The following is a 26,753-nucleotide window of genomic DNA, read 5'->3' as shown; positions in this document are numbered from 1 at the left end:
TTCCAATTTTGTAACTGTTTACAAATTTAGTGACATAAAAACCCTACAACACAGACCAAAGTTAAATTTTTACGTTCGAAACTCAGTCAACATCTTATACATGTACACGTACAGGACGACTTGCATAAGGTAAATTTCTACCTGAGGCAACTCATATCATGTGACAAGTCATGTGATCTGGAATGAGGATTGTGTGATAAACGAGACTACAGGACATTTCTTCCGTATCTTAGCAGAGATATGCGGAGAGGAAGCCATCTTAACTGTTTGTAATTGTGTACAATGTTGGAATGAATCTCCTGCACGATCCGTGATCTTTGTGCATCCACTTATATCCAAAGTAATCAAAGACTGAGTCACAGAGTTGCCTGGCAACAGTAACTGTCGGATACCATCGTCAGTCATCCTTGGGCAGTAGCTGATGTCTAATTTTTCTAGTGATATTAAATGGTTGGGAATTTCTGATAGTGATGTATTAGAAATTTCTGTCCCTGCTACCGAAAGATGTTTTAATTTATGCAGACGACTTATATCTACCATCCCTGGGTATCTGTCTGCTGGGGGACGAATTATGTCCCGAAACTGTTCGTCAGACATCGTAATCCAGCTGATGTCAAGAGAATACAAAAGAGGACAAACAGCAAATCCTAATGCACTAACAACGGCCCATGAACATGACGACAAAGAAAGAGTTTTCAGCTGAGGAATTCTAGCTAACAACCAAGCTAATTGTTTGTGTGTAAGTTTTGATGATTTAAGAATTAATGTTGACGGCTGTCGTTTCACAATACCAATCAAATGAACTTGATAAATGTATTTTCCACTGAGATTTATAGTTTTCCATAATGTATGATGCATGCACCATCGATTCCAAGTCTTACAGCATCCCAAACTTTTAACCAAGGATGTTGGATTTAGATGAGCAAATATTTTCATCCATATTTCTCTACAGAGTGGATGATTTTTACCATTGTTCATTACAAAATAGTCTGCTGGTGGAGGTGGGGGTGGGGGACGTATCACATATCGCTTTATATCTTTCAGAGGTTCTATTTTTAGTGGTGCAATTATTTCTGGAGTTATGTCCCCTCTTCCAGGTGCAAACAGTTTATTTGGTTTCTGCAAATCATTAGTATTATTTGGTGCACTCTCAATCAGTTTTTTTCTCTTCTTGCCTTGACCTTAACCTCTGAAACCTGACTTTGAAGGTGTGTGATTGGCTCCATGTTCGACGTATGAAGTAGACGGGACATCAATGTCCATAACATTTTCAACTAAATCTAATGCCTCTGTTGACAATTTCTTTCTGACCTTTGACCCAGCAGACCTCCTGAACTTTTTGAATCCATAAAGACGTCTTCCCCTTGGTGATGTAAGTGCCTATAAGTACAAAGATGTGGAGTTAAGGACACTGATGTTCCAAGTTCAAAGTTCACAAACTAGTTCCTGGTCTGAATTTGTGTTGGATCTTCTCTGTTCAAGAAACAGCTAGAAGAAAAATGTTAATTCAAGATTTTTTATTTATCAACTTTTTTTTGGCTTTTTTTACACCATTTTCAGTTCTCAAGGTCAAAGGTTGGGAGGAAGAACAACACAAATTCAGTTTGAACTATATAAAATTTATTTCATTCAAAAACATATCAAACAATCAATTAAAAGAAACATCAAAATGAAATCTTGATCTTCTGATTAATGATTTTAAAAGTATAGTGCAATGGAAAATTCTATTAAATTTCGATTTTTTGACTCACAAAAATGAAATTTGTGATTGTTCCATAAATTTTGCTGTGATTGAATACCAAAAAGGTACAAAAGAATAGCTTTGTCTTTTTTATCCAGTACTTCCTATACATTATAAAAAAACAAATTTCAGAGAACTTTTTCATTTTGATGATGTAACAATTTAAAAACAAATTTGTTTGTTTCTTCTTTTTTTGGCGATTCAAAGAAATCAAATTAAGGTGGTACCTAACACTTTACCTAAAATTAATTTGGCCCGTTTAATTTTCTTAAAATTTTGACAAAGTATTAACTTTGACCCTTTGACAAAAATATAAAAATTTCAAAATATTTGAACCAACCGTATAATCAGAAAAATTACACTGGTTATATAGCAGTTTGACAAACACCTTTTTTGATCATTGAGAAGCTTAATATTCCCTTATGAACACAACGTCATTAAAACGTTCTGTTGATTATAAAGAGTTATCTCCCTGTAGTGTTAGGTACCACCTTAATTTAATAATTGAATACTGTAAATTCAGAAATTTTGTGATGTTTCTATTATCCTGAAACTAAGGATAGGAAGTTAAAGATATATCATAAAAATTAAAAAACTTGCATTTTAAAATTCTGACTGCATTATTTGTAGCGAGCCATTCCTGAAATAGTTACATATAATCTCTGATTTTTATCAATTCTTAAACAATCTCAATAAAAAATGTACATAGCAATTTCTGAATTTACAGTATTTTAAAATGAGTTGATTTACTTCCAATATTATTTAATATACAAAAAAATGAATAAAATTTTAATAACTTATATACATAACTTAAACCTGATAGTATGGCATTATACTACAAAATTACCAATGAAGTAATATTCTATGTGATTTATGTAAACTGTCCCTCATATATTTCCCTCAATAATATTACATAAACAATCATACTAAATGAAGAGGTAGCGTTGTGTCAATTTAAGACGATTAATTGTGGGTACCAATAGTCGTGGTTTGAGAAACAGAGTATTTAGTGGATATTTAATTTCAAGGCTTTTCCAAAGTCTGTTATGAGGCCTATAGAAATTTGTTCTTTGTCCAATATCTGAATTCCTGCTTTACGCTTATTCACAAAAGTTGGTATCCCACGAACAATAATGAATCTACAGTCCATTAAAACAAACATATTATTTATTTATATAAACAAAAAAATAGCCATTTTCTAATACCTTTCATTGCCCCAAAAGCCCATTAAAAAAGGAATGAAACACCTTCTCTAGATAATGCAATGGTAAAGAACAGAATACTCCTTGTCTGCTATCTAATTCAGTCATAAAATATTCAACATACAGAAATATATGAAGGATCTGACAGAATAGTTTGTTTGTTGAAAATATGAGGATTTTTTTCAAGAAATTTAAAAATTAGTTTTTTGGCAAAAATAAGTATCACTAGGTGTTAAAATAAAAAATTTTTTTTAGATTTAAATATTAATTAGTTGAGTATTGATAGTATTCATTATTGGGGATAAGACTTATTGTTCTTAAATTAGTTATTGAAAAAAAAAAAAACATGAAAATTTTACTGGACAACAAAATCAGTCAATTTATAACAATTTGCGAACTTTTACAATATTCAATTATGCAACTAATGAAAAATGTTATGTTTGATCAAACATTCATACTTCCTTTCAAAATGATGAAATTAAAAATAAACTTACCTTTAAAAATTATCTAATTACATTATATTAATAATAATCACAATTTCTCTTTCTTTTTTTCGATATGTATTAACAAAATTGGCACATTCAGATATTCATTAACAAAATGCTCTTCAATATATATATATATACATAAGGATTTGTATACAACCCTAGTAATGTCAATTTGGAATATTGGATCGCAAGAGCATAAATTGGGATAATTTTCATACTAATCTACTTTTATAAAACCTCAGAACTCAAACTTTATTATTCTTTTAGTTTTAGTACAATTTATTATCCTTTTTTTTTATTATAATTATTTACTCTCGTCTCAGTAGGTGCATTTTTAAGTTAAAGAAATTTTGATATCTATATTACAGTATCATGATATTATAGAATGTATGAATGGTCATATAATTTTATGTTATGTATATTATGCTCATAATTTGTCCAATATCCACTTTTTTCGAGTAAAAATTAAAAAAAGCTTACTTTACTGAACAGGTATAATTAGTTATCTGATCATTTTATAAATTTCATGAATTTTGTCTTTTTATTTTGTCATTTATTTATTCAATAAAACTTGTCACTGCAAAACCTTTCCTTCTTTCCTATGAAAAATACCCCCCATTGAAATGAAATCCAGGAACAAAACAAAACATAGAAAATAAATTAAACATATTGGGAATTGAGATCATTGGATTAATTCATTATACTTTTAAAAAAACCAATTAATAATCTAAATCAGTATCCAAATAAAAAAAAAATAAGATAAAAATCAGCTGATTACACAAAAGTAATGATGATGACATGAACAGAAATTATTTCAACCGCCATAAATCTTTTTAGTATATTGCCCTATATCTAATACAAACATTAACAATTTAGAAAAAAATTAAAAATCCATGGCTCCTTTTTATCTTGTTTAAAATATAAAGGAAGTTAAATATACTTTTTGGTTCCCAACTTTTATTTTTCAACATGCTAGATGTACCAAAGATTAAATAAACTGTCATTTTCTTTTACCCATACTGGCCTTAATAAAATTATATACACCGAGAAAAAAAGAGAAAAGTACAACAGATTTGAGCAATGATACACGGCAAGTTTTGAATATCCCCTGAAAAAAACTATGAACATGAATAACGAATATCAACAGTAGTCCAAAAATCTACGAGGTGTAACTACCTCACGTCTCGGTCGCTTAGCCATGTGATCTGACGTCATGTTTTCATCGCTCAGAGTCGGGGACCTTTTTATGGTTCGTCCAGATCTTGTTTTGACAGACTCTGGTGTTTTTGCAACTCCATTTGTTTTTGGGTTATCTCCCTTGGGTGTCCCTTGTACCTCCTCTGATGTTGGTAGAGGGTCATTAATAACATCACCATGATCGTCAGGTTTGATGGTTTTCTTTAACGGAGAAGCTTTGACATTTGTTATAGACTTCTTCTACAATAGATTAAATATACAGTTAGAATGCATGCTCAATTCCTGCTTCTGAAAACCAACTTATTTTGCTTCATTTTGCATTTAGCCTTTTGTTTCCCAATACGTGGCGACTCAATTTTGCTATTTTCATATTTACTTGATGTAGCTTTAAATTTTCACGATGATTTATATTGGAGAAAGTTGTAACTAGAGGCTCTCAAGAGCCTGTGTCGCTCACCTTGGTCTATGTGCATATCAAACAATGGATGCAGATAAATTTTTGACAAAATTGTGCTTTGTTGATGGTGATGTGTTTGTAGATCTTACTTTACTGAACTTTATCTTTATTTATAATGAACTTGGTCCAGTAATTACAGTGGAAAATATTTTGTAAAAAATTTACAAAACTTTATGTTGAAAATTGTCAAAAATTGACTATAAAGAGCAAATCTTATGAATATAGAATACTTTTAGAAAGAAAAACTATATGAAAGCTTAGTATTGACATTTTTATAGCAATTCAAAATAATAACAGTTCCTTCAGCATGGAAATGACTATAATATACCTATACAAACTGATAGACTAATTTTGTCACAACATCATGAAAGTGGAGTTAAAGTCTTATAGGATTGTAGTAAAATTGAGAATGGAAATGGGGAATGTGCCAAAGAGACAACAACCCGACCATAGAGCAGACAACAGCAGAAGGTCACCAACAGGTCTTCAATGCAACGAGAAATTCTCGCACCCGGAAGCGTCCTTCAGCTGGCCTTAAATTTTTCAATTATTTTGATTCATTTTAATCTATTGTTAAAACAAATTAAATAATATTCAACAATTATTTACCATTTTAAGAGGAGATCTCTGTTTAGACATTGCCGGTGATGACTTTTTCTCTTTGATTCCATCAGTTATTTTCCTTTTTGCTGTCAACTTCTTTTTCAGACCATCTTTCTTCCCTTTGATTGGTTCCTGGTTGTCTGTTGTTACTTTTTGCGGTGATACAGCTGCATCATCATAACATTCCATTTCTAAAGCCACTTCGTCTAAATCTGTTTCACTGGCATAGGATATTGGAGAGTGCTGGAAACAAATTTAAAATCAATTAAAAATACATACCAGTGGCAGATCCAGAAATTTTTATGAGTGGGGGACCTACTGACTGCCAAAGAGGGGACCAGCTCTGGTCATGCTTCAGTGATTCCATTTATAATAAACCAAATTTTCCCCAGAAAAGGAGAGCCCTGAAGAATTGCAGACTCATCTGTAGTTTTACTGTCAAAAATTAAGTTTACCTGGTGACCTGTAGGGGTAACAGGTAAACGGATATTTCGGAGAAATGTTTTCTTTGACAGCACAGCTAGTTGATGTCATAAGTATGTTGGGCATATGATAGGTAAACACTGGACATTTCATAGCTTCACGCACACCTCAAAATGTAATAAAATTTACAAGCAAGTTGATTTCTAGCTGCAAAATGTAATTTTTGCTTATCTTGGAGAAATTACATGTCAAAATTTAGGAATTTAAAATGACAATTCCCTTAGACACACATAAGACAGTTCGAAGAAGAATTGTACACTGATCGTCATTCTATCAGCACCATTGATTCAAAATAATTGAACCGGAATAATCAATATGATTTTAAGTCCTATTTTACCATCTGTTCTTTGACTGTAACCCGTTTTCCTTCAGTTTCCTTTGGTATATTTTTGACATCAGGTATTGATATTGCTGGTACTGCTATTGGATCCTCATTTTTTACTTCAGTTTTAACCCTAAGCTGCAACAGACATTACATAATTTAAATAAGGTATTCTATTGAAATTTTTAAAACTGGTTGATAAAATTTTACCGGTGAACAATATTGCATGTGTTGTTGTGCTAAGCATATCCCTACTTGTAATTCAAAGTGTCAGACAAATAGATGTCGGACAAAAATTCACACACATGACTTTTGAGCTGATGACCAAATATGACATCTTTCTGAGAAAAGTGTGATGAAAAAGTTTCAGTTGATCCATCAGGGTTGAGGTTGTAAACTTCAAAGTATCTTTTCAGTGATTCTGTAAAGTACTTTTATAGTACAGTTTTATTTCATTACAGCTTTAAATAATTACATTGTATTTTATTTTGTAGAAAGTCAACAAGAGTATTTTCCACTTATATTACTCAAGTTAACAAATTTGTACAACAAATGCAAATACTCTCAGATCTGTCCTTAATGTCCTTTTTTGTTTTACTTGGGTGTTTTATTTTTGTGTGATTTGTATTGATCTGATTAGTTTGGCCCTTTTCAAGTGATTTTTAACCAGATTTTTGTGTCAAAAATGTCGGTTATTGATTTGGGGATGTACGGTGAGTGGGCGGGCGGCAACCAAATGTTGTCCGTGCATTTACTCATGAAGCGTTCAACCAAACCTTTTAAAATTTTAATATGTTGTTACTGACAACAAAATGGAGGTCAAGTTCAATAATGACGATTTTGATTTTTACCGTTCAGGAGTTACGGTTCTTGAAAGTTTAAAAAATGTCGTGTCCGTGCATTTGCTCATGAAGTCAAGTTTGATATTGATAATCATAAATTTTACATATTAGGAGTTTTGGTCCTTGTAATATTGATAAATGCCAGAACACAAATAAATGTTAAAGAATCCGGTTTACTGTCATTTTGACAGCTCTTGTTATGTTTGTTCTGATATTGTACTGTTACACAACTGTCCCAGGTTAGCAGGAGGGTTTTGTCCCAGCAAACATGTTTAACCTCGCAACATTGTGTATGTGCCTGTCCCAAGTCAGGAGCCTCTAATTCAGTGTTTTTCGTTTCTTGTTTTGTACATAGACTGTTAATTTTCTTGTTTGAATTGTGTAACAAATGTCATTTCATGGTCTTTGATAGCTTACTATACAATATCAGTAATAAAATTCTGTTCACCTATCACTAGTATTATAGAAGTTGTAAAGCCATTTCATATACAAAAGTGACCATTTCTAACTGCGACAACTATTTATGACATTACAATTGATATTGTTGTACACATTTCCCTTAGAATCTAACACTGATTTTTTTGTACATGATTTCATTTAATGATCCCTTTAAGAATCCTGTAAACATATTCAAACAATTCTATTGTGGTAGAATGTATGTGTGCAAGTACATATTTGTGTGGCTACACATTAAAAGTACACAAATCTCTACCTGTAGTGGTCCCTTTGTCGTATCATGTAAACACTTGGGACATTCCCATTGTTGTCGGATATCTTCGTTGATAACACCCTCACTGTTTAAGTTCTCGTACTTCTGATGTAAACAAGGAACATGGATGATCTCCCAACACAAACTGCACTCCATTAACTGGTTTGGTTCTGGTTGGTCGGCTTTGTTACAAATCAAACAGGTGGCATTGTGTGGTAGTACAGGCTGTAACATGTAAAAATAATAGCTATTACAAATCAGAGAGGTGGCATTGTGTGGTAGTACAGGCTGTAACATGTACAAATAATAGCTATTACAAATCAGAGAGGTGGTATTGTGTGGTAGTACAGGCTGTAACATGTAAAAATAATAGCTATTACAAATCAAACAGGTGGCATTGTGTGGTAATACAGGCTGTAACATGTAAAAATAATAGCTATTACAAATCAGAAAGGTGGCATTGTGTGGTAGTACAGGCTGTAACATGTAAAAATAATAGCTATTACAAATGAAACAGGTGGCATTGTGTGGTAGTACAGGCTGTAACATGTAAAAATAATAGCTGAAGAGGCCTTTTTTTAGCAGGACCAAAGCAAATAGAAAACTTAATATATATAGCGGGAAATTTGGGTAATGACTTTACTTTTTGCTAATTTTGTGAATGAAAGGAATCACGAAATAAGAATGCTAAAAAATGAAATATCAGTCAGATTTTGTCCTTGAAAACATAAGATATGAACTACATAAAATTTAGGCCATTTTAACTTGATTGGATGAATCAATGTTGCCTTTTATTGTTTGCAGTTTACAATTTAATCAAAGTGTTATAGCCCTTTAAAAAGCATTTGCTGTCTATCTAAAGAAAATTTAAAAATCTTTATAGTTTCGTTTAAACTGTTTCCACTAAACTTAAACACATTTGATCAGATTGTGCTATACTTACAGAAAGACACTGCTTGCTTTTACAACACTGCTTCATTCTGCCTGATCCACCAAACTTTTTCATATCTTTACAGAAATTACATTCCCCACAATCTGACCGTGTACATGGTTCACATTTCTTACATCTTGTTCTCCGACGACGCACAACCTCCGACTTTTGTAATTTTCCCTTTGCTGCCTTGGGTGCTCTCTGTCCAGTGGAGGTATACTGCTTTTTTGGTTTGATAACCTGTAGCAGAAAATACAGATAAATTAATACTGTAATCTTATATTTTATTTTAATTAAACATCATTATAATATATTAATTGTTGCATATAAAGTTAGAAACCCTTACCCTTCTAAGGATACCCTTTTTCATGGGGTTTGGTATTGCAAATTGAACTGTAGTTTTGAGTATTGTTGATATAAAATAAATGTGTTTTTTCCTGTCAGGGGTGGTTTTGATTGATTTCATTGGTGAACTGTCATCGGATCTCTATTTTCAAATCAAGTAAGGAATATTTTGAACCTGGAATAGTCACATGGGCATAGTTTTGAATTCTGGAAAATTGATAAGAAATGTAATGATATTTCATTAAGAAATAACTAACTACGGTAAATTTAGAAATTATTGTATGCAATTATTGTTGAGATTTTGTCATTTTTGACTAAAATGCACGATTTTGTTATAATAAATGTTATAGTCAGGACCACCAAGGACTAGAAGCACTCAGATAACTGATTTCTTGTTGTTAGCTTAAAGTCCAGTGGCAAATATTTCATAAATAGTCAAAATGATCACTTATACAATATTGCAGTGTAAAGTTTTATGACCAAGAACCCTGCAACTATTTATTTAACATTACAGTGTAAATTTATCTACCAATAAGTTTAATAAAAACATCAGAAGTAAAACTTCCATGAAATTTTCAGGGGTTTTATATAAATCATTTAAGTAAGATTTTATAAAATTTCACATTTCTTTAAAATCCATATTCCTATATGATTGTCTGATGCCAAATAAATGAGGAATATACATGGGACAGATGATCCCCCCCCCCCCCTTTTTGGCATATAATGTTAAAGGAATATAACTCAAGAACTGTAAAAGTGACGCTATTCAAATTTGTTCTTGATCAGAGTTTTGTTGAAATGAGCATTGTGTATACGTTTCAAAACATTTAGTTGAGGTAAACTTTAGTAAGAGAACCTTAATGAAAAATCAAGCAATTTTTCATTTGTAACATGTGTAAAGGGGCACAACTCAAGAACATTAAAAGTGACACCACAAAAAATCAAAATTGATCTGTATATTGTGGTAATAAGCAGTGTGTTTAAGTTTCAAAACATTTGGTTGAGGCAGACTCAAGTTAGAGAACAGAAACCAATTTTGGGACGTAAGTATGGACGGACATACCGACGGACAAGGGCCAAGGCGGAGGCATAGAAATGTTCAAGAAGAATTTTTAATTAACCACTTAAGATCTTATGTAATTTCCATCATATATACTCTCACCTTTTTTGATGGTGGCCAATAAGTAATTGCCTCTCCTGTGATTGCAAGCTGTGCATTGTCCTGAAGATGGTCTATTACCAATTGCTGCAACAACACACATTACTAATTAACTTGGATAGTTTAAAAGCTTCAAAAACTTTTAAGTTTAATAAGAAAATGTTTAAAATTTGTTCTCCTCTATGTCAAAAATAATCAAGATGACAAGCTTTCATTAACTACCTTTATTTGAAACAAGAGGCTCTCAAGAGCCTGAATTGCTCACCTTAATTCTTTTGGTTAAATCTCTCATCAATGATTATTTTGGCTTTTCAATTTATTTAAATGTTTTTTGGATCGTCCTATTTTCTTCAAGAGCCCAAAAAAATAATAGTTTTCTCCTATGTTCTATTTTAGCCATAGGAGCTATGTTTCTTGACAGACAAGGAAATAAAATATAAAATTTATACTAGATACTCTGAAACTCATTTAGCCTAAGTTTGGCTGAAATTGATACAGCAGTTTCAAAGGAGAAGATTTTTTAAAGTAAGTCAACATGATGAACAAACTGTGAAAAAAGTCTTTAAAGGGCAATAACTCCTTAAGTGGTCAATTGACAATTTTGGTCAATTTGACTTAATTGAAGATCTTACTTTGCTGAACATTATTGCTGTTTACAGTTTATTTCTATCTATAATTGTATTCAAGATAATAAACAAAAACAGCAAAATTTCCTTAAAATTATCAATTCAGGGGCAGCAACCCAACAACAGGTTGTCTGATTCATCTGAAAATATCAGGGCAGATAGATCTTGACCTGATAAACAATTTTACTCAACGTCAGATTTGCTCTAAATGCTTTGGTTTTTGAGTTATAAGCCAAAAACTGCATTTGACCCCTATGTTCTATTTTTAGCAATGGCGACCATGTTTGTTGATAGATCATAACTTCGGATACAATTTACAAACTAGATACCCTAAGGAACATTCAGTTAAAGTTTGGAATTATTTGGCCAAGTAGTTTCAGAGGAGAAGATTTTTGTAAAAGATTACTAAGATTTACGAAAAATGGTTAAAAATTGACTATAAAGGGCAATAACTCCTAAAGGGGTCAACTGACCATTTCCGTCATGTTGACTTAATTGAAGATCTTACTTTGCTGAACATTATTGCTGTTTACAGTTTATCTCTATCTATAATAATATTCAAGATAATTACCAAAAACAGCAAAATTTCTTTAAAATTACCAATTCAGGGGCAGTAACCCAACAACAGGTTGTCTGATTCATCTGAAAATTTCAGGGCAGATAGATCTTGACCTGATAAACAATATTATCCCATGTCAGATTTGCTCTTAATGCTTTGGTTTTTGAGTTATAAGCCAAAAACTGCATTTGACCCCTATGGTCTATTTTTAGCAATGGCGACCATGTTTGTTGATAGATCACAACTTCGGATACAATTTACAAACTAGATACCCTAAGGAACATTCAGTTAAAGTTTGGAAGTATTTGGCCCAGTAGTTTCAGAGGAGAAAATTTTTGTAAAAGATTACTAAGATTTACGAAAAATGGTTAAAAATTGACTATAAAGGGCAATAACTCCTAAAGGGGTCAACTGACCATTTCCGTAATGTTGACTTATTTGTAAATCTTACTTTGCTGAGCATTATTCCTGTTTACAGTTTATCTCTATCTATAATAATATTCAAGATAATAACCAAAAACAGCAAAATTTCCTTAAAATTACCAATTCAGGGGCAGCAACCCAACAACAGGTTGTCTGATTCATCTGAAAATTTCAGGGCAGATAGATCTTGACCTGATTAACAATATTATCCCATGTCAGATTTGCTCTAAATGCTTTGGTTTTTGAGTTATAAGCCAAAAACTGCATTTGACCCCTATGTTCTATTTTTAGCAATGGCGACCATGTTTGTTGATAGATCATAACTTCGGATACAATTTACAAACTAGATACTCTAAGGAACATTCAATTAAAGTTTGGAAGTATTTGGCCCAGTAGTTTCAGAGGAGAAGATTTTTGTAAAAGATTACTAAGATTTACGAAAAATGGTTAAAAATTGACTATAAAGGGCAATAACTCCTAAGGGGGTCAACTGACCATTTCTGTCATGTTGACTTATTTGTAAATCTTACTTTGCTGAACATTATTCCTGGTAACAGTTTATCTCTATCTATAACCAGATGCTCCGCAGGGCGTAGCTTTATACGACCGCAGAGGTTGAACCCTGAACGGTTGGGGCAAGTATGGACACAACATTCAAGCTGGATTCAGCTCTAAATTTGGATTGTGATTAAATAGTTGACACAGCATAGGTTTCTGACACAGAATGAATGTGTTCTAATGAACTTAAAATTTTTGTTTTCTCTTAGAGCAATTCACTATGCTGTTGAATATTAATCCTCTCAAAACAAGAATGTGTCCTCAGTACACGAATGCCCCACTCGCACTATCATTTTCCATGTTCAGTGGACCGTGAAATTGGGGTAAAAACTCTAATTTGGCATTAAAATTAGAAAGATCATATCATAGGGGACATGTGTACTAAGTTTGAAGTAGATTGGACTTAAACTTCATCAAAAACTACCTTGACCAAAAACTTTAACCTGAAGCGGGACAGACGGACGGACGAATGGACGGACGAACGAACGGACAGACGGACGGACGGACGCACAGACCAGAAAACATAATGCCCCTCTACTATCGTAGGTGGGGCATAAAAATGTTTGAAGAAATTTTCTTTTTTATTTATGAAATTTCAAATGAGAAAAATTGAACCCAATTTTTTTAATCACATCCCCCTTTCCCTTATTCCAAAACTAATCTCAATTAAAATTTCTAATGGAGTTTGCAACAATAACTACTCATTTAAATACATCATAAAATATTAAGATGTAAAAAAAACTGCTTGTTATCACTGAATGTTATTTATTATAATTTATCAGTTGGTAGTAAAAAGTGAATATACATTGTATATAACAAAGATTTAAGTTGATTCTGGACAAAGAAAGATAATTCCAATTAAAAAAAAATCTTGCTATTGCACAATATTTTGCAATTAGATATTTCTTGCTTACTATTCTGGACAAAGAAAGATAACTCTAATTAAAAAAAAATTTGCTATTTCACAATATTGTGCAATTACATATTTCTTGCCATTGCGCAATACTGTGCAATTGAAAAGACTTGCTATTGCACAATACTTAATATAATAATTTTAGATCCTGATTTGGACCAACTTGAAAACTGGGCCCATAATAAAAAAATCTAAGTACATTTTTGGATTCAGCATATCAAAGAACCCCAAGATTTCAATTTTTGTTGAAATCAGACTAAGTTTAATTTTGGACCCTTTGGACTTTAGTGTAGACCAATTTGAAAACAGGACCAAAAATGAAGAATCTACATACACAGTTAGATTTGGTATATCAAAGAACCCCATTTATTCAATTTTTGATGAAATCAAACAAAGTTTAATTTTGGACCCCGATTTGGACCAACTTGAAAACTGGGCCAATAATCAAGAATCTAAGTACATTTTTAGATTCAGCATATCAAAGAACCTAACTGATTCATTTTTTGTCAAAATCAAACTAAGTTTAATTTTGGACACTTTGGACCTTAATGTAGACCAATTTGAAAACGGGACCAAAAGTTAAGAATCTACATACACAGTCATGACAGTTAGATTCGGCATATCAAAGAACCCCAATTATTCAATTTTGATGAAATCAAACAAAGTTTAATTTTGGACCCTTTGGGCCCCTTATTCTGTTGGGACCAAAACTCCCAAAATCAATACCAACCTTCCTTTTATGGTCATAAACCTTGTGTTTAAATTTCATAGATTTCTATTTACTTATACTAACGTTATGGTGCGAAAACCAAGAAAAATGCTTATTTGGGTCCCTTTTTGGCCCCTAATTCCTAAACTGTTGGGACCTAAACTCTCAAAATCAATACCAAACTTCCTTTTGTAGTCATTAACATTGTGTTTAAATTTCATTGATTTCTATTTACTTAAACTAAAGTTATTGTGCGAAAACCAAGAATAATGCTTATTTGGGCCCTTTTTTGGCCCCTAATTCCTAAACTGTTGAAACCTAAACTCCCAAAATCAATCCCAACCGTTCTTTTGTGGTCATAAACCTTGTGTCAAAATTTCATAGATTTCTATTAACTTAAACTAAAGTTATAGTGCGAAAACCAAGAAAATGCTTATTTGGGCCCTTTTTGGCCCCTAATTCCTAAAATGTTGGGACCAAAACTCCCAAAATCAATACCAACCTTCCTTTTGTGGTCATAAACCTTGTGTTGAAATTTCATAGATTTCCATTCACTTTTACTAAAGTTAGAGTGCGAAAACTAAAAGTATTCGGACGCCGGACGACGACGCAGACGACGACGACGCCGACGACGACGACGCCGACGACGACGACAACGTCATAGCAATATACGACGAAAAATTTTTCAAATTTTGGGGTCGTATAATAATATTCAAGATAATAACCAAAAACAGCAAAATTTCCTTAAAATTACCAATTCAGGGGCAGCAACCCAACAACAGGTTGTCTGATTCATCTGAAAATTTCAGGGCAGATAGATCTTGACCTGATAAACAATATTATCCCATGTCAGATTTGCTCTAAATGCTTTGGTTTTTGAGTTATAAGCCAAAAACTGCATTTGACCCCTATGTTCTATTTTTAGCAATGGCGACCATGTTTGTTGATAGATCAAAACTTCGGATACAATTTATAAATTAAATACCCTAAGGAACATTCAGTTAAAGTTTGAAAGTATTTGGCCCAGTAGTTTCAGAGGAGAAGATTCTTGAAATAGTTTACGACGACAGACGACAACCGTCGACGACGGACGCCAAGTGATGGCATAAGCTCACTTGTCCCTTCGGGACAGGTGAGCTAAAAATACAATTTCTTTTCCGAAAAACCTGCAAAATTATCTCCCTTTTTGAAAATATAATCTTTATCAAAAGAACAACAGTTAATTTAATGCATTAGAATTTTATAATGAATATATAACAATAAATAATGAAACAGCAATCTGATAACTTAACAAGAGGCTTTCAAGAGCCTGAATCGCTCACCTTAATTCTTTTGGTTAAATCTCTCATCAATGATTATTTTGGCTTTTCAATTTATTTAAATGTTTTTTGGATCGTCCTATTTTCTTCAAAAGCCAAAAAAAATAATCATTTTCTCCTATATTCTATTTTAGCCATAGTAGCTATGTTTCTTGACATACAAGGAAATAAAATATAAAATTTATACTAAATACTCTGAAACTCATTTAGCCTAAGTTTGGCTGAAATTGATACAGCAGTTTCAAAGGAGAAGATTTTATAAAGTAAGTCAACATGATGAACAAATTGCGAAAAAAGTCCTTAAAGGGCAATAACTCCTTAAGGGGTCAATTGACAATTTTGGTCAAATTGACTTAATTGAAGATCTTACTTTGCTGAACATCATTGCTGTTTACAGTTTATTTCTATCTATAATTATATTCAAGATAATAAACAAAAACAGCAAAATTTCCTTAAAATTATCAATTCAGGGGCAGCAACCCAACAACAGGTTGTCTGATTCATCTGAAAATTTCAGGGCAGATACATTGTAGATCTTGACCTGAAAAACATTATAACCCCAGGTCAGATTTGCTCTAAATGCTTTGGTTTTTGAGTTATAAGCCAAAAACTGCATTTGACCCCTATGTTCTATTTTTAGCAATGGCGACCATGTTTGTTGATAGATCATAACTTCGGATACAATTTACAAACTAGATACCCTAAGGAACATTCAGTTAAAGTTTGGAAGTATTTGGCCCAGTAGTTTCAGAGGAGAAGAATTTTGTAAAAGATTTTTAAGATTTACGAAAAATGGTTAAAAATTGACTATAAAGGGCAATAACTCCTAAAGGGGTCAACTGACCATTTCCGTCATTTGACTTATTTGTAAATCTTACTTTGCTGAACATTATTGCTGTTTACAGTTTATCTCTATCTATAATAATATTCAAGATAATAACCAAAAACAGCAAAATTTCCTTAAAATTATCAATTCAGGGGCAGCAACCCAACAACAGGTTGTCTGATTCATCTGACAATTTCAGGGCAGATAGATCTTGACCTGATAAACAATAGAGCCCCAGGTCAGATTTGCTCTAAATGCTTTGGTTTTTGAGTTATAAGCCAAAAACTGCATTTGACCCCTATGTTCTATTTTTAGCAATGGCGACCATGTTTGTTGATAGATCATAACTTCGGAAAAAATTTACAAACAAGATACCCTAAGGAACATTCAGTTAAAGTTTGAAAGTATTTTGCCCAGTAGTTTCAGAGGAGAAGATTTTTGTAAAAGATTACTAAGATTTACGAAAAATGGTTAAAAATTGACTATAAAGGGCAATAACTCCTAAAGGGGTCAACTGACCATTTCCGTAATGTTGACTTATTTGTAAATCTTACTTTGCTGAACATTATTGCTGTTTACAGTTTATCTCTATCTATAATAATATTCAAGATAATAACCAAAAACAGCAAAATTTCCTTAAAATTACCAATTCAGGGGCAGCAACCCAACAACAGGTTGTCTGATTTATCTGAAAATTTCAGGGCAGATAGATCTTGACCTGATAAACAATATTACCCCTGTCAGATTTGCTCTAAATGCTTTGGTTTTTGAGTTATAAGCCAAAAACTGCATTTGACCCCTATGTTCTATTTTCATGATTTTTAGCAATGGCGACCATGTTTGTTGATAGATCAAAACTTCGGATACAATTTATAAATTAGATACCCTAAGGAACATTCAGTTAAAGTTTGAAAGTATTTGGCCCAGTAGTTTCAGAGGAGAAGAATCTTGAAATAGTTTACGACGACAGACGACGGACGACGACGGACGCCAAGTGATGGCATAAGCTCACTTGTCCCTTCGGGACAGGTGAGCTAAAAAGTCACTTGTAAAGAAAATTTATATGTTATACTTAATTTTATTTTATTTATATTTAATTCAATATAGTTTAAATCCTATATTGGTCTTATTGAAATAAACACAAAACAAATCAGTCGTCTTTTGGTCAAGTTTTTAACCAGCCATAACAATATCAGGGTAATGGATTTTCTGGAATTGATGTTACTTCAGTAAACCTGCATAAAAAGATCATCTTCAGACACAGAGAAAACTGACATTATCAAATGTAAACTTTGAATTGAGGTTTGTAATTCAAACATTTTTCTACAGTGGGAAAAGAAGAAATTGACATGGCAAAATAGGGCTACATGTTATAGAAAATACCTTTATTGCAGGTTTGACTGTATGCAAAAGAAGTGACTTTTATAGTGGGTCTCATTGAGGTCTAAGTGTGACACAGAATTGCTGATTTTTTGTAAGTGTGACATGTGAAAGTCAAACTATTGTGCCATGAAAACGGAAAATGAAGTCTATAGGGACACAGGAAATTACAAAAAAATGAGAATTGCTTACGTATATAGTGTAAGCGGGATACGATAATCTGACAAAACAGTAAGCGGGATCCTGGATCAAAACCCCACAATGAGACCCCTTTATAGTAGGTTTCACTGTATCTTGATATTCTGTTTTCTTAGTAACTTACCTTTGCCTCTCTGAGTACACCCTCAGGATCAATCAGGTCTTTAGGGATACCTTTCTTAGATGGAGGTAAGTCTTCCAACCATTCAATCATTTTTTTCAATCCTTTTATCTCCCACTTCGTTAAATGAACATTCTTACGTTCTCTTTTCGTTCATCTGATTTCGATGGATCCTGATGAACTATTTGAATCCTCATTCATTTTCAATTTGCTTGCTTTGGAAGTTATTTCTTTTGATACATTTGAAAAATCAATATCACCATGGTGACCAGCAATATCATCTGGTCTCTCGTATATTTCAGTGTCTGCAGAACTACAACTATCAGATGTAGATTTCCTAGGTGATTGTTTCAACTTTATTGCCGATTTTTCATCATCAGCGGAAGGAGATTTTTTCACACTTTGGTGGTCTATTCTAGTGAGTTCTATTTTGATACTTTTTGAAATATTTGAAGTTCCAATTTCAGGTGAATTTTTTGATTCCATTTGTCCATTTTCTTGTGAACATCTTGACGAGGGTCTAGAATCATCTTGACAATCTGGTTTCTCGTCCTCCTGATTCTCAGATGGAAGTTCAATGCACTGCTTCCCTGTCAGACAGCACAAGTATTGAGCCAAAACATACCATGCTATTTCGGCATAAAATGGATACCGAAATTTATGAGGCACCTGTAAATAGAAATAAATCTGTCATAATCAGAATCACAGGTATGGTTGCCAAACTTAATTAAGTACATGGTATAAAAGTATCAATTTGATTTGTTACAACAAATTCAGGTGTTCTTATTTTTGGCGTTTGAATCATGTCAGGATATACAAATGACTGTGATTTAAAATGATGAAGGTATTATTTTCCTTATATTTAAATAATAAGAAATCAATCCACACATTTAGGTGGGTTGCAAGATTGCCGATTTTTTGTAAGCGTGACTCGTGAAAGTCAAATTATTGTGTAGTGAAAACGGGAAATGAGGTCTAGTGGGACCCGGGAAATGACAAAAATATGAGAATTGCTTACGTACATAGTGTAAGCGGGATACGGGAATCTGACAAAACAGTGAGCGGGACCCGGGATAGGAACTCCCCAATGAGACCCCCATTTAGTGTGTAACCATTATTTACAATAATTGTTTTCATCTATCATCCTGACCGGAACATGACAAAATCAGAGGATGCAAGGTGCCTGAATTGATCACTTTTATTTATTTTGCCAAAATAGCCTTAAAATAAGCTTTTTATCAGTACATAAATCCAAACATAAAACATATGTAGCAAGTTTGGTTTTACTTTGTTTAGTGATTCTAGAAAAGATCTTTGAAAATAAGTTTGTTTTCACTTTGTTTAGTGATTCTAGAAATGATCTTTGAAAATAAGTTTGGTTTCACTTTGTTTAGTGATTCTAGAAAAGATCTTTGAAAATAAGTTTGGTTTCACTTTGTTTAGTGATTCTATAAATGATCTTGGAAAATAAGTTTGGTTTCACAGTGTTTAGTGATTCTAGAAAAGATCTTTGAAAATAAGTTTGGTTTCACTTTGTTTAGTGATTCTAGAAAAGATCTTTAAAAATAAGTTTGGTTTCACTTTGTTTAGTGATTCTAGAAAAGATCTTTAAAGATAAGTTTGGTTTCACTTTGTTTAGTGATTCTAGAAAAGATCTTGGAAAATCAAACTAATTGGCCTCTATTTTTTTGCCAGCGAAAGTCAAAGTAACAACATTTGGTAAGTACCTTCGAGGAAACGATTTGTTTTCAATTTACTTTATCTACTATTGAAAAAAAACCTGCCATTTCCTAGAGAGTTTAAATGTCAAATGTGACCTCAGATGGTGCATACCTGCCAACTGTCACTATTGGTGGGAGGATTTCCCCCCATGGAGGCTCCAAAATGGAAATTTTAAAAGAGCAATTGTGTCCACAATTTAAACAAAACAATTAATTTTACAATGGCTATAGACTTCAAAAAGTATGACTATGAGAGCCATCTTGCACGCAAAACCCCCATGGGCATTTTGAAAAGTTTGCAGGTATGGTGGCCATTTGTAATTTCAGATAAAGTAATAAGGAATTAAAAAGGGAGTTAACTTTTAAGCAATTGTTGCAGGATAATCTGAAATGTTTACTGTTATGCTAATTAAAAGTATATATATATATCAAACATAAGATCACGTACAATAGTTGATCAATGCTGACTATTGAACTCATAAAAAATCTTGCCGATTCAAACTTTTGATATCAATTTCATTAAACATGTGATACTGTGGATTCAGTTATTTTCGTGCGACCAATTTCGTGGAAAACTTGCAAGTTGGTGGATATTTAATTAAGTGGTTTTGCACAAGTTTGCATACACGCCTATAGGGAATGTGTCATTCGATGAACATTTAATTTCGTGATTCACTTATACCAACAAAATCCACTAGAAATTACTTACATGTGTTCTGTCCTCAATATCAGACACAGTTAACTGGGTCTCCATGTTGTAATTGTGAAGAAAATTACCTCCAAACACTAGAGAGTCTTCAGGTGTATAAACTCCATGAATCCAACCTAAAAACACATAATAAGTATTATAGGTTATATTGATCTCAAGTTTTATATTTATTTCATTCATACCATTATCAATACGTCAGTAAAATATCTTTATTTCTATAAATATGAATTTTTGACAAATGAGGGAGGAAAACATTAATGTATGTTTCAATCTTTAAAAAATACAAGATGAAGCATGTGTCTAAAGTTTTTAATATTCACTAAGGTTCCAACATCTTGAAGGGCCCCAACATCTAAATGGTCTAGGTAGTGCATCTCATGGCACAGTGGTTTGTCATCAAAAGACAGACACCAATCAGACTTTTCTATGATTGTCAGTATTTAATATTAAGCAAACAATCAATCAATCCTTGCCCAAGTACATGCCTTTCTTTGATAACGGGCCGTCTTTTTCAATCAACATAAACTGAACTCTTTTCAGCTGTTTTTATTCAAAACAGAAATCCATTGTGAATTTTCTAAGAGAAATATCTTGAAACAAATGATTATCAAACTCCTTCTTTCTTTTACAAAATCTATATTCTTTTTCTAAAGCTCTATTGTGTTACTTGCAATAAATTGTGTACCACTTAAACCATTAACTGAAATACACATATAGTTTCAGTTTCCGTGGTAACTACTTACCTGATGGAATGATGAAAGTGTACCCAGCATGCAATGTAATTCTTTCACATCCCTCCACCTTGTCTGCCAAGAAAATGTCACCTTGTTTCCCTGACAACACCCAGGTTAAGTAGATTTCCATGTTTTTTGGTGTTGGTGGAATTAACCAAAATACCTGAAAACAGAAACAATTTAAATCCACTTTGTATGTACATGTGCTGTTTATTTCTTTTTAATGTGGATATAACTGCATTTTATTTCTTTTATTTCATTTCTGTACATGTGTGTTGCATATCAAAAGTTCAAAATTGTGATGAAAATCTTCACATAAAAATCAAAGTGCCTTTGATTGCTATCATTTGACATTTTGAACTACATTGTATTTTATATTAAACTAAGCAATGGAACAAATTTAAACAAAAAATTTTAACTAGAGTTATTCCTCTTTGTCAATAACAGTTAGATTCATCATTGCAACTTTGATATGAAATCTTTAATACAAGAAATAGATTTTTTTGTTTAATATGGTTATTTTAAAAAAAATTACATCATTTCATATCTTTACTTCACTGCAACTCTGTTAGTAATTAGGGTAAAGATAAGGTATAGAGTATAGGTTAATATAGCTGTGTCAATAGGGAAAAGATAAGGTATAGAATATAGGTTAATATAGCTGTGTCAATAGGGTAAAGATAAGGTCTGTAATATAGGTTAATATAGCTGTGTCAATAGGGTAAAGATAAGGTATAGAGTATAGGTTAATATAGCTGTGTCAATAGGGTTAATATAGCTGTGTCAATAGGGTTTTAAGTGCAATAGTGCATACTTGATTCAAAATAAATTTAGAAAAACAAATCAAAGAGTTCAACTAAACATAAATATTCAACTGGTGATCAAACATCACATAATTCATGAGTTTATTATTAGTATTGTTCAGTCTCACATAGAACATTTGTTTTCTAAATTCGATTTCTTGGATTAGTAATTCTTTTTATAACCCTGATCATAGGCTTTCAAGTGAAAATAGACTTTTTTAATTCACAATATTATGAATATAATGGTATTTAGATAAAGCATAACATTGGTACCTATTAAACGTTTAAACCCACTGCATTTGTTTGCATCGGTCCCAAGTCAGTAATCTGGTGTTCAGTAGTTGTTGTGTGTTAATGTGGTTCATAAGTGTTTCTCATTTTTTGTGTAGATTAGACCGTTGGTTTTCCTGTTTGAATGGTTTTACACATCATTTTGGGGCCCTTTATAACTTGCTGTTTAGTGTGAACCAAAGTTCCATGTTGAAGACCGTACATTGACCTATATTGATTTACTTTTACAAATTGTGACTCGGATTGAGAGTTGTCTCATTGGCACTCATACCACATCTTCTTAGATTTATATATCTAGCACTTACTTTTTTCCCGTGTAGTATATGATACCATACAGATGTACCACCAAAATCTACATGGAAATCTGTATAACATCCCTTCACACTCATTAAACAATACCTAAAAAATATTAATATATATAATATAAAATGTTGTCACAGACGTATGTCCCGTCCCACCTTGTTATTTTAATATTGCAAATGTTGAAATTATAATAGCAATACTCTAACATGTAAGTTTTGCGAATAATCAAAGTCCATAAACCATGACTGAAGGTACATGGCTACTAATCTTCATGGAAATGAGATATGCCAATGCCAATACAACTGCATACCAAAAACCATTGACTTATCGTATTTAAAGCTGTTTCATTTAACCAACCCTAAACACAAACTTGTTTACTATGTAAAAGTGTCAGTCAATTAACAATGATGAGGGTTGGGGCTATATGATCCCCAGGCCATAAAAAAGAATAGGTTTGTTTGCCTAAACCCTACCTACCCAGAAAAAAGCTTTCTACTCAAATTTTATTGTCCTGATTTAAAGAAGTTTTTTTTTTTAAATCAGATAGGCATGAAGACTAATAAACATCTGATACTTCAATTTCTTTAAAAAAAAAAATTAAAAAAAAATGCCTACCTACCTACCCACTGTCTCAACCTTGAGTAGGGTTTGGGCAAACCAAAATATTTTTGATTGTGGCCCCATGGAAATGATACTTGCAAATGCCAAAAAAATTTGCATACCAAATATCATTCACTTAACATTAGCATTTCATTTTAAACTAATCTAATCAAAAACTAATACATGAAAAAACTAAGCAAAAGTTTCAAAGTCAATAGACCATGACTTAGAGGGCAGGGCCAAATATTAGTCATGGAACTAAGATGTGCTAATGCTTATGCAACTGTATACTAATCAGCATTGGCCTACCACTAATGGTTCCCATTGAAATGACCTAATCACAAACTTATACATGTACTTTGACCTATAATGGTTTACTTTTATAAATTGTAACTTGGATGGAGAGGTGTCTCATATGCACTCATTCCACATCTTCTTATATCTATGATAAAATATACTAAACTCTTAGGAAAATTCAAAACATAATGTCCCTAATGATAATCAAATGGCAAAATCAAAAGCTCTTGACAATAAGAGTGCACACACTGAAATGTCTCGCCTTTTACTAATCATTGATATTATGTTGATAGTCCTCAATATAAAGCTTTATGACAACTGTCACATAAACTTAACATTAACAAAGAAAACTAAACATTGACCAATGAACAATGAAAATGAGGTCAAGGTCAGATGAACCATGCCAGGCAGGCATGTACAGCTAACAATTCTTCCTTACAACAAATATAAATGACCAATTGCTTATAGTTTAAGAAAAAAAAGACTAAAACACAAAAACTTTACACTGAGCAATGGACGGCGAAAATGAGGTCTAGGTCAAATAAAACCTGCATGACTGACATAGATCATAAAATATTTCCATACACCAAATATAGTTGATCTATTGCATATAGTATAAGAAAAACAGACCAAAACACAAAAACTTAACTATAACCACTGAACCATGAAAAAGAGGTCAAGGTCAGATGACACCTGCCAGTTGAACATGTACACCTTACAGTCCTTCCATACACCGAATATACTAGCCCTATTGCTTATAGTATCTGAGATATGGACTTGACCACCAAAACTTAACCTTGTTCACTGATCCATGAAATGAGGTCGAGGTCAAGTGAAAACTGTCTGACGGGATGAGAACTTTGCAAGGTACACACATACCAAATATAGTTGTCCTATTACTTATAATAAGAGAGACTTTAACATTACAAAAAATCTTTTAATTTTTTTTTCAAGTAGTCATTGAACCATGAAAATGAGGTCAAGGACATTGGACATGTGACTGTTGGAAACTTCATAACATGAGGCATCCATATACAAAGTATGAAGCATCCAGGTCTTCCACCTTCTAAAATATGAAGCTGCTGCCAGATCACTATCCCTATGTCAAGCTTTCTGTGACAAAAGTCAGACTCGACAAAAACACTTTTAACCTTCTTAAGTCGTACATAGTAGGTATTAAAAGAAACAAATGTTGGTCCAAATGCTCATTTTTTCAAAAATAGAAAACTTTTATTTTTTAATGCTAGAAATCCCACTTCTCTACCTTCTAAAATATAAAGCTTTTAAGAAGTGAGCTAACGCCGCCGCCGTAGCCGCCGGATCACTATCCCTATGTCGAGCTTTCTGCAACAAAAGTTGCAGGCTCGACAAAAACCAGGATGAGCTTAAACAGAAATAGTTTGACACCTTTCTGACACATGTCTCAATTGAATTCATGACTGAATACATAAAAATCTAGGCTAAAACACACTAGTACTTTCCTTGTCCTTGAGGTTTAAAAAAGTTTGCACATCCTGAAATGTCTTATTAAAATAAGGAGATCTGGTATGATTTCCAATGAGACAATTATAAATCAAAGTTGCCTGCTTTTTCTTGAATCAGGCCACACTTGAAATATTTGGTTTGCCCAAACCCTACCCAAAGGTTGAGACAGTAGGTAGGTAGGTAGGCATTTTCTTTTTTTCCCCCACAAAAGGAAATTTTATATATTTGATGTTTATTAGTCTTTGTGCCTATCTGATTAAAAAAAAACTTCTTCAAATCAGGAAAATAAAAGATTTTGAGTAGGCAGCTTTTTTTCTAGGTAAGTAGGGTTGGGGCAAACAAATCTATTCTTTTTTTAGTCAAGTGAAAATGAGAGGGTGACGATAAAGTGAACCCTGCCATACAGAAATACCTTACAAACATTCCATTCAACAAATATATTTGACTATTGCTTAATGTACCTGGAAAAACAACAAAACCATGACGAAATCATTGAGCATTGAAAATAAGGTCAAGGTCATAAGCACTTTGCCAGACAGACATGTAGATTTAATAATTCTATACACCAAATATAGTTGAACAATTGCTAAATGTACCTGATAAACTGAAAAATGAACAAAAGTAAAAAGTAACAATGACAAATGAACCATGAAAAGTAGGTCAAGGTCACATGAACCCTGCAAGACAAAGATTTACACTTTGCAAATGTTGTATACACAAGATATGGTTTACCTAATGCTTATAGTATCTGATTAACTGACAAAACAATGAAAACTGAAAATTGACCAATGATCCATGAAAACAAAGGTCAGATGAACCCTGCCATACAGACGAGCAGAAATTTAAAAAAAAATCATACACCAAATATAGATGAACAATTGCTTAATGCATCTGATAAACTGGGGAAAAAAACATGAAAAAAGTAACATTGACCACTGAACAATAAAAATGAGGTAAAGGTCATATGAAACCTGATAGACATACATGTACATGTTACAATATTTTCATTGCTTAAAGTACACTAGAAAAAGACCAAACCACAAACACTTAACATTGTTCAAAGATCCATGAAATAAAGGTTTTAAAAGTTCAGATAAAACCAGTGTGTTAGACATTTTGCACATTACAATCTGTCTATATGCAAACTATATTTAACCTATTGCCTATAGTATCTGAAATTTGCATCACAAAAAAAAATGAAATTTTTTCAAACCATTACTGAACCTTGAAAATGAGGTCAAGGGCAATAGACAAATGACAGATAGGAACTTCGTAAAATAAGATATCTGCATACAAGGTATGAAGCATCTATGCCTTCTACCATCTGAAATATAAAGCTTTATACAAAAAATTCAAGCCATCACATCCACTACAGGATTGTTAGCCCTATGTCTTGCAGTTGCAAGGCAGACAAAATAATAGCTACATATTCAGTTAAATAGACTTTAATGTAACTGACTTTTAAGAGGGTGGTAAAGGGTTAGTTTCATGCAACGTGTTTTATCATTTTTATTTCATGTGCAGCCGTGAAAAAAGTTTGTTATTCACTGTGTTTCGTGAAATTGGAAAAAAAGATCAACGTGCAAGAAATTTTTAATTGTTCTTTCATTGTGAAATGGCAATTTTATTTCGTGTTCTTCCGTGCAGATACCCCCCTTTATGCCCCTCTTTTAACTTACCAAAGCTGGTGATTCCACAT

General features: G+C 32.6%; 1 protein-coding gene and 1 pseudogene across 1 annotated transcript; both read right to left on the bottom strand.

Moving 5' to 3' along the window:
* LOC143074173 (F-box/LRR-repeat protein 19-like) lies at positions 1–1,182 on the bottom strand (the record flags this gene model as incomplete). Its single annotated transcript, XM_076249721.1, has 1 exon — positions 1–1,182. A coding segment is annotated over one exon (1,014 nt), but the record flags the coding sequence as incomplete, so codon positions are not given.
* On the bottom strand, positions 1,056–26,753 carry LOC143074172 (lysine-specific demethylase 2B-like; annotated as a pseudogene).

The sequence above is a fragment of the Mytilus galloprovincialis genome, chromosome 5, assembly GCF_965363235.1.
Source record: "Mytilus galloprovincialis chromosome 5, xbMytGall1.hap1.1, whole genome shotgun sequence".
Lineage (NCBI taxonomy): Eukaryota > Metazoa > Mollusca > Bivalvia > Mytilida > Mytilidae > Mytilus > Mytilus galloprovincialis.
Note: the sequence above shows the minus strand (reverse complement) of the source record. Positions and strands in the feature narration are given on the sequence as shown.